Source organism: Cebus imitator, unplaced genomic scaffold (assembly GCF_001604975.1).
Source record: "Cebus imitator isolate Cc_AM_T3 unplaced genomic scaffold, Cebus_imitator-1.0 Scaffold83, whole genome shotgun sequence".
Lineage (NCBI taxonomy): Eukaryota > Metazoa > Chordata > Mammalia > Primates > Cebidae > Cebus > Cebus imitator.
In genome coordinates, this window is record NW_016107398.1 from 6,299,432 (window position 1) to 6,307,190 (window position 7,759).

General features: G+C 45.1%; 1 protein-coding gene across 1 annotated transcript in view; it reads left to right on the plus strand.

The window, feature by feature from the left end:
- Nucleotides 1–7,759, plus strand: part of FNTB (farnesyltransferase, CAAX box, beta) — a 76,624-nt gene that overhangs the window by 41,746 nt on the left and 27,119 nt on the right. Inside the window, exons 4-6 of the mRNA XM_017533836.2 lie at nucleotides 1,613–1,759; nucleotides 1,849–1,932; nucleotides 7,373–7,459. Of these exons, the coding sequence (XP_017389325.1) occupies nucleotides 1,613–1,759; nucleotides 1,849–1,932; nucleotides 7,373–7,459 (318 nt within the window). The remainder of the gene's footprint in view (nucleotides 1–1,612; nucleotides 1,760–1,848; nucleotides 1,933–7,372; nucleotides 7,460–7,759) is intronic.

Below are 7,759 nucleotides of genomic sequence, written 5' to 3' on the forward strand. Positions count from 1 at the left end.
AAAAAAAAAAAAAAACAAAACAAAAAAAACAATGCTATAGTGCCACATAACTGTCTTCAACTTCAGTTTTAATCCTTGTGTTTCTCACAGTAAAAATTTAGGTGCAAAAAGAAGTGTGTGTTGTTTCAACCTGTGACGTTTCAGGACTCACAGAGCAAGGCAGCAGCATTTGCTTTTGCTTTCCCTGCCCAGATAACGGGAAGTCTGAAATCAAAAGTAATTAAATGTGATGTTGGCAAACAGTCATAAATTTGTGTCTTCATGGAGAGTAACTAGGCTATGTGGTCTTTCTGGGGCAGCAGTAGCAAGGAAATAATGAGGTGAAAGCACCCAGGAACGAAGGCCCCGTAAACACGGCAAAGACAGTTTGCTTGTTCTAAATGGAGGTTTCTCCCGACTGGAAGGCTGCGACCCAGCTGAGCTGTGGAGAAACAGCTTGCTAACCAGGGCTTTCCTGGGGCACCCTTTCTGGTGCTCTTCAGAGGACCCTGGACTAATAATAGGACTCTCCTGATTTCACCTAAAGCAAGGCTGTAACTTCCGCACAGCCTGGTGCCAGGCTTGGAAGCAAACCCTCAGAAAACAGCTCCCCTCAGTGAGGGAGTGGGAGCCTGTTTGCATTAATGTGGAGAATTCTCCAAGAACTCACAGGCTGGGAGGCATTCTCATGGTGAGTCAGCGCAGCTTCTCTTAGATTTACTGCAATTAAGGTGAGCATGAGAGCAGCCTGCCTCTCTTCTATTCTTTCAGCCATGGAGTCAGGCCCCATTAAAAACATGTTTCTTGGCCGAGCACGGTGGCTCATGCCTGTAATCCCAGCACTTTCGGAGGCTGCGGCAGGCAGATCACTTGAGGTCAGAAGTTTGAGACCAGCCTGGCCAATATGGTGAACCCTCATCTCTACTAAAAATACAAAAAGTAGCTGGGAGTGATGGCACACACCTGTAATCCCAGCTACTTGGGAGGGTGAGGCAAAAGAATTGCTTGAACCTAGGAGGCAGATGCCGCAGTGAGCTGAGATGCACTCTAGCCTGGGTGACAGAGGGAAACCCCGTCCCCCACAAAAAAATAAAGCTTGCTTCTTACTGGTGGAAGGAATAGCAATCAGTGGCCCACAGCGGCTCAGGCGGCAGTGGGAGTGAGAAAACCTCTCTTGACGTGTCTGTGGTAGGCCTAGGTGATGGATCCTGACTAGGATAGCTAGTGTGGAAACAAGCAGTTGAACACCATGTTTCAGCAAAATTCAAAGGCTGGAAGGTTCCCAAAGGCAAGGAGGAGGAGGCTGGTATCACAGGTCCAGGGCAGTGAGTTGAGTGGAAACTATGGGAAAGGTTTGTTTAGGAAGTGTGGGAGACTCTTACCCCATATCCATGAAAGCCTGTTTTTTCCCAGCCTTGTGTTCCTTGCTTCATGACTAGACAAGTGCTTAAGAATGAAACTCAGAGGAGGAGGCAATAATGATAGCTGGGGAGAGAATAAAGCCCTTTTGAGGAGGGGTTCCCCCACTTCTGGGGCGGGGGGGTCATTGGAAAGGCATGGAATCTGGTGGGAATTTGGTGTTTTGACATTAATGCTCTCTGACATTGTTTTTACCCTTTGGCTGTGTACCTAGTGTGTGTCAGTTCCTGGAGCTATGTCAGAGCCCAGAAGGCGGCTTTGGAGGTGGCCCTGGTCAGTATCCACACCTCGCACCCACATATGCAGCAGTCAATGCGCTGTGCATCATTGGCACCGAGGAGGCCTATGACGTCATTAACAGGTACAGGGAAAGCCATCAGCGACAGAAACCCAGAGTTTTCCCCGCCTGCTGACGCGCACTGACTGTTGCCTCTCCTGCCTCTTTCTCAGAGAGAAGCTTCTTCAGTATTTGTACTCCCTGAAGCAACCTGATGGCTCCTTTCTCATGCATGTTGGAGGTGAGGTGGACGTGAGGTGAGTGGGGTTTGGCATAGGCTGCCACATCAGTTGACTCAAGAGCTCATCTGCCGTTAGAGACGCCAAGCCTAAGGAACATCCTGGGGAAGCTGCTGCTTTGTCTTAGAATGACACATAGGATGACATGTCAGTGACACGTCAGAATCATTCAGATGTGATACAGTGTAGGGTCCAGCCCTAAAGGGTTCTGTGAACCCCTCTCTACTGGTGCGGAGATGGGAAACTGGAAATAAGACACAAGACAGAGATCGAGAGAAAAGGAGTTTGGGCCCAGGGTCCACTACCAACCAAAGCACCCAGTCCGGCAGTGGCCCTGAGTGTCCGCACACTCTGACTTTTATTGAATACAAAGCTGGGGGCAGGGTAGGTAGGGCGAGGCATTGGTGGTCAGTGATAGGGTCAAATGCATCACGTGTCATAGGGATGGGGGCCCAGGACTTTCAAGCAGCCAAGATGAAGTAAGAAGCATAATGCGTCAGCACTTTTTCCATACTTGTCAAGAAAGAACAAAGACATTAAGATTTATGTTACTTTTACTGATTATATCTTCTAAGAAAGGAACCAGGTGCAGAAGCGGACCTTGAAAGTGGACATGGAACGTGACCACTGAAGCACAGCATCACATAGAGAGAGTTAAGTCCCCTGATGTCTGCAGGTCTACCTGATAGCTGTCAGGCCCACCACAAGAGCTTGGGGGAGCGGAGTTTTCTCCTAGCTCCTCCGAGAAAGTAGACCTCCCTGACGTCTCCTTCCATAGCGTGCTAAACAGCAGACGCTTTCCCGGCACTGGTGCTGCCGCGTAGCCAAGGCGCCCTCCAGCAGCCCTTACATGGGTGTGACAGAGGGCATAAAGCATCTTGCCTTAGGGTCATTTCTTTCACAATGTCACCTTAGGTTCATACTTCGAGACCTGAGAGGCATTAGGAAAAGATTATGCTGAGTGTGTGTATATATGTCTTAATGATTATCTGTGAATAACTAAGATCACCTGTGAATAACTACTAGGGTTATAGCTCTAGTTATTTTCTTCTTCATTATTTATATGAGAACAGGCTGAGGCTTCTGACTCCTGCCTGGGCACTTATGGCGTCTCCCCCTCCACAATACAGATGTCCTGGGGTGTCATTATCACTTGGCTTATTTTATATAAATGTCAAAACGTAAGACAGAAACAAATGCTTTTGTTTTAGAAATTAAAAATACATATGTTTGGTATAAAATGATATACCACAATATAAGAACTGTATGGTGTAATGTATTCCTTCACCTCTCTGGGATAAGGAGGAGAAAGCCCAGCAGGGCCTCAGTAAATACCTTCTGAGGGAATTTGATGAATCATGAGAATGTCTCACACCTGAGGTCCTCCCGAGGCACGAGAGTTTTTCTGGGAGGTGCAGAGAGCCTTGTGGGTCAAGAGAGTGCAGTGCGGTAAAACCGCATTAACTGATTGCTGCCAGTTGGCTTGAAGTTACTGCTTTCCTCCATAAGTGTCTGATGTTCCAAGCAAGTTGCTTCCTCACCTGGCAGATTACTTATGAGGCATACAAGGAATTCATTGAATAAGCCATTTCTCTAAGACAGTGGCCCATTGAAATTTTATGCCGTTTTCTTATTTAGTTGAGAAGTACATTTTGTGAGGTTTCTATAGCAAAGCCATCTTTCTGCCTATGTGTAATTGGGTTTGCTTCTACACAAGTTAATATTCTGGCTTAAGCATCAGGCTTAACCATTGGTTTGAAAGTATAGGGGAGGAAAAAAAAATGAACGTTGTAGAGCATAAAATATATTACAGATAATAGTGGGTAATCAGCCTGTAAAGGCCTTTAGTTAAAGATATTCTTCTATCTCTCACTTGTCTGATCCAAACAAAAAAATAGATTTGGATCCGTATATACCAGTGAAGCCAGCAGGACTAGTGAGGTAAAGCAGTATGCATTGATTCTTCTTAAGGAAAATGTTAAAAAGAGTTTATTCCCCTTGTAGCCACTACATTTTCATTCCTGTTGTGTAGCTATTTCCCCTAAACATGCACAGTCTTGAAACTTAGCTTTAAAAAACTTACTAAGATTATTAGGCAAAAGCAAACAAATCATATCAGGATCTGGGTATTTTATCAGGCCTTTTTCAGCTATGATTATTTGCTACCTTATTCATTCCAGCACCAATTTTTTTCTATGCTCTTTATTTACATGTGCAAGACAAATGCTAAGAAACTTCTCCAGTAACAGATTGGTTCCCCTGCAGAGCACTGTAGCCATAGTCTTCTCCAACCTTTGCTCTTTGGGTGATGCTCTGCCATTCATGCCCATGCTTTCTATTTATGTAAAGGACTGAAGATATGAAATGATGGAGAAAAGCTAGTAGATTGCATCTGTTTTTCTTGCTTTGCCTGGTTTCTAGTACCCCGATTCCATCATTTTTCACTTGGTGCTTCTTTAATTGTCCTTTGCCTGGAAGCATCAGCCAATCCTCAGGAGTGCTTGTTTGGGTGAATTTGACTTGGAGAGAAGCAGCAGTGACCGGGGAGAGTTTGACATCTGGAAACTAGCTCGCTGCCCTTCTGGTATAGACAGCAGTCTCTGGATGATCTTTCTGCCCTGTTACACTGCTGATAGTTTCAGAGATGAGCCTACTCAAGGGTTTATAACTCCAGTGTACTGCAAAAAATCAAACCACAGTGAACTCATAGCAAGCACCATTTTTTCTCAGTTCTTAAGAAAGGAAGGAGTCATTATTCCTGACCTAATCTAGGTTATATAATCTGAAACATTCTGTGAGGATAATAAGGTAGAGGCAGGGATCTGGCATTTACAAAAGTTTGATGTGAGAGCATGTGTTGTTCAAGAAAGGACAAGTTCAGTGCTGAAGTATAGATGGCCTGTTGGGCAGGAGAGCAGTGGAGATGGAGGGACAGGCTGGGAATAGGCCGTAGAGGCCCTGAAATCTCCTATGGAGTCTGGAGTTTATTCTGAGGAGTTTTAAGGGAGCAGTATAATCTGATCTGTATTTTCTTAGGAGTTCTCCAAGTGCAGTGATGGATTGTAGTGTTCCAATAAAAGCCCTCTGATTTCAGGGCTGGAGGGAGAGAGACCAGGAAGACTCCAGGCTGAATAAGGCTTGAATTTGGGTGATGGCAGCAAGGATGGAAAGTTAGTGGACAAATTTGAGAGCTGCGATGACTGGGTGGAGGGAAAGAGGGGAAATACATGAAAAGGTTGTATCCTGTTTCCTCCCTGGGACTCCTGTCTTCTGTCATCACTTCTTAGTTCTCCCACTTGTGAGATGCAAACTGTATTATAGGTCGCCTCCTACTTCAGAAGTCACAATAGGATTTAAGAGCAAATGCATTTGAGCCTCTTTAAGAGGCCCACGACTACAAGGAAATTAGATCAGGTCTTCAAAGTTAGCTGATGGTAGATGATCACATTTGGCATTGGCATATGTGAGTCTTGTGTGCTCCCAATGCCTGCTGGTGGAACTAAACCTCCACTGTGCCTTTGGCTGATAAAAATGCTGGTAGGATCATAATGCATGCAGCTTCTACAGAGACTTCTTTGGAACACCTCAGTAAGTTTGGCGTCATGGTATGTCTATACTGAGCAAGATGGAAACCAGGGCCAAGTGTGGTGGCTCATGTCTGTAATCTCAACACTATGAGAGGCTGAGATCAGAGAATCACTTGAGGCCAGGAGTTCAAGACCAACCTGGGCAGCATAGCAAGACCCTGTCTCTACAAAATTAAAAGAAATATTAGCCAGGTGTGGTAGCCTGCACCTGTAGCCCCAGCTGCTTGGGAGGCTGAGGCAAGATCAGTTGAGCCCAGTAGTTCGAGTTTGCAATGAGCCATGATAGCACCACTGTACTCTAGCCTGGGCAGCAAAGTGAGATCCTATCTTTAAAAAAAAAAAAAAAAAATGGTGGGCATGGTGGCTTAGGCCTGTAATTCTAGCACTTTGGGAGGCCAGGTGGGCAGATCATGAGGTCAGGAGTTTGTGACCAGCCTGGCCAATATGGTGAAACCCTGTCTCTACTAAAAATACAAAAATTAGCTGAGCGTCGTGGCACATACCTGTAGTCCCAACTACTTGGGAGGCTGAGGCAGAAGAATTGCTTGAACCCATGAGGCCCAGCTAATTTTTGTATTTTTAGTAGAGGCAAGGTTTCACCATGTTGGCCAGTCTGGTCTCAAACTCTTGACCTCAAATGATCCACCTGTCTCAGCCTCCCAAAGTGCTCGGATTACAGGTGTGCACCTGGCCAGGAGAAGGATTTTTGAGCAGAAATTAAACCAGTGATTTTTGTCTTCCCCATGCTGGATATTTGAAAAAACCATAGAGGGGGAGGGAAGGCAGTCTGTATGTGTATTCCATGACAGAGGGAGAAGCTGAAATAAAATGTGCTCCAAGAAGAATTAGGGCTGGGAGGATGGAATGGCAAGAATGATTCCAAATCAAGTATAATAATAATTATTTTTTTAATAGGCTGGGTGTGGTGGTTCATGCCTATAATCCCAGCACTTTGGGAGGCCGAGGTGGGTGGATTGCTTGAGGCCAGGAGTTCGCCACCAGCCTGGCCAGCATGGCAAAACCCGATCTCCACTAAAAATGCAAAAATCAGCCGGGCATGGTGGCGTGGGCCTGTAATCCCAGCTACAGGGAGGTTGAGGCAGGAGAATCATTTGGAGGTGGGAGAATCGCTTGAGCCCAGGAGGCGGAGGTTGGAGTGAGCTGAGATCCTGCCACTGCACTCCAGCCTGGGCGACAAAGCGAGACCCTGTCTCAAAAACAAAAACAAAACACAAAACAAATAGACGTGTACCTTTTTCATTTAACTTGTGCGTCTGAGTGTGTACTGGGGAGGAGTTTGAAATCAAGGCTCTTTTCTCCCTGTAGAGGTTTAAGGAGTATATTGGAGTGGACTCACCTATTCCTATCCTTGTTTGGTCTATTACAGTTTGGTGGCCTGTTTTGCAGTTTATCTGTTACAGAAAAAGTACAGTGAATCTTTAATGTGTCCAGGCTGCAAACAGAAATCCTGGATCTGAAACAGTACTAACATCTGAATGAATGAGCATATCAAGAGTACCTGAATACCACTGATTTATGGCAACCATTATAGATCTTTGAAAGAAGAGCTGAATCCACTTTTGACATGAATTGATCTGGCTGTTATTTCCTCTGATATAGATTGGCCCATGTGGAGGTAGGGAGAATAGAATGTCATGTTCTTTCACTGAAGCCATGCCGTGAGCAACTCTATCTAAATAGAATGTCACACTTCTCAGTTGGAGACCCAGGAGGACTGACTGTGTGCCAGAAGTGAGGACAGGAGGTGATTACAGCTTACTAGGCAAGGCGAGCAGTTTGCCCTCGGAGTTCACCGAGCCTCGTTAGCTCTTCCGTAGAGCTTAATGTGATTCCCATTTCTGTCTTTCCAGAAGCGCATACTGTGCCGCCTCCGTAGCCTCTCTGACCAACATCATCACTCCAGACCTCTTTGAGGGCACTGCGGAATGGATAGCAAGGTGAGAGAAGCCAGGATTTCTCCTGGCCTCTTAGAGAACAGGCAGTCACAACTCTACTTCAGAAAAATAAAGAAAATGAAAAGGGACTTGGAAGGGAATACAAAAATCACAGGAGATACGTTAGGTTTATCTAATGATTTTTAAAAACTTAAAATGTCTTCCTTTTTCCAAACTTTCTTTAATACTATATTTTAGATTGGCAAAAAAAAAAAAAAAAAAACAAAAAAACACCTTGGTAAACAGTATTGGTGGGAGTGAATTGATTTAACCAGTTTTTAGAGCAATTTGACAATATATCAA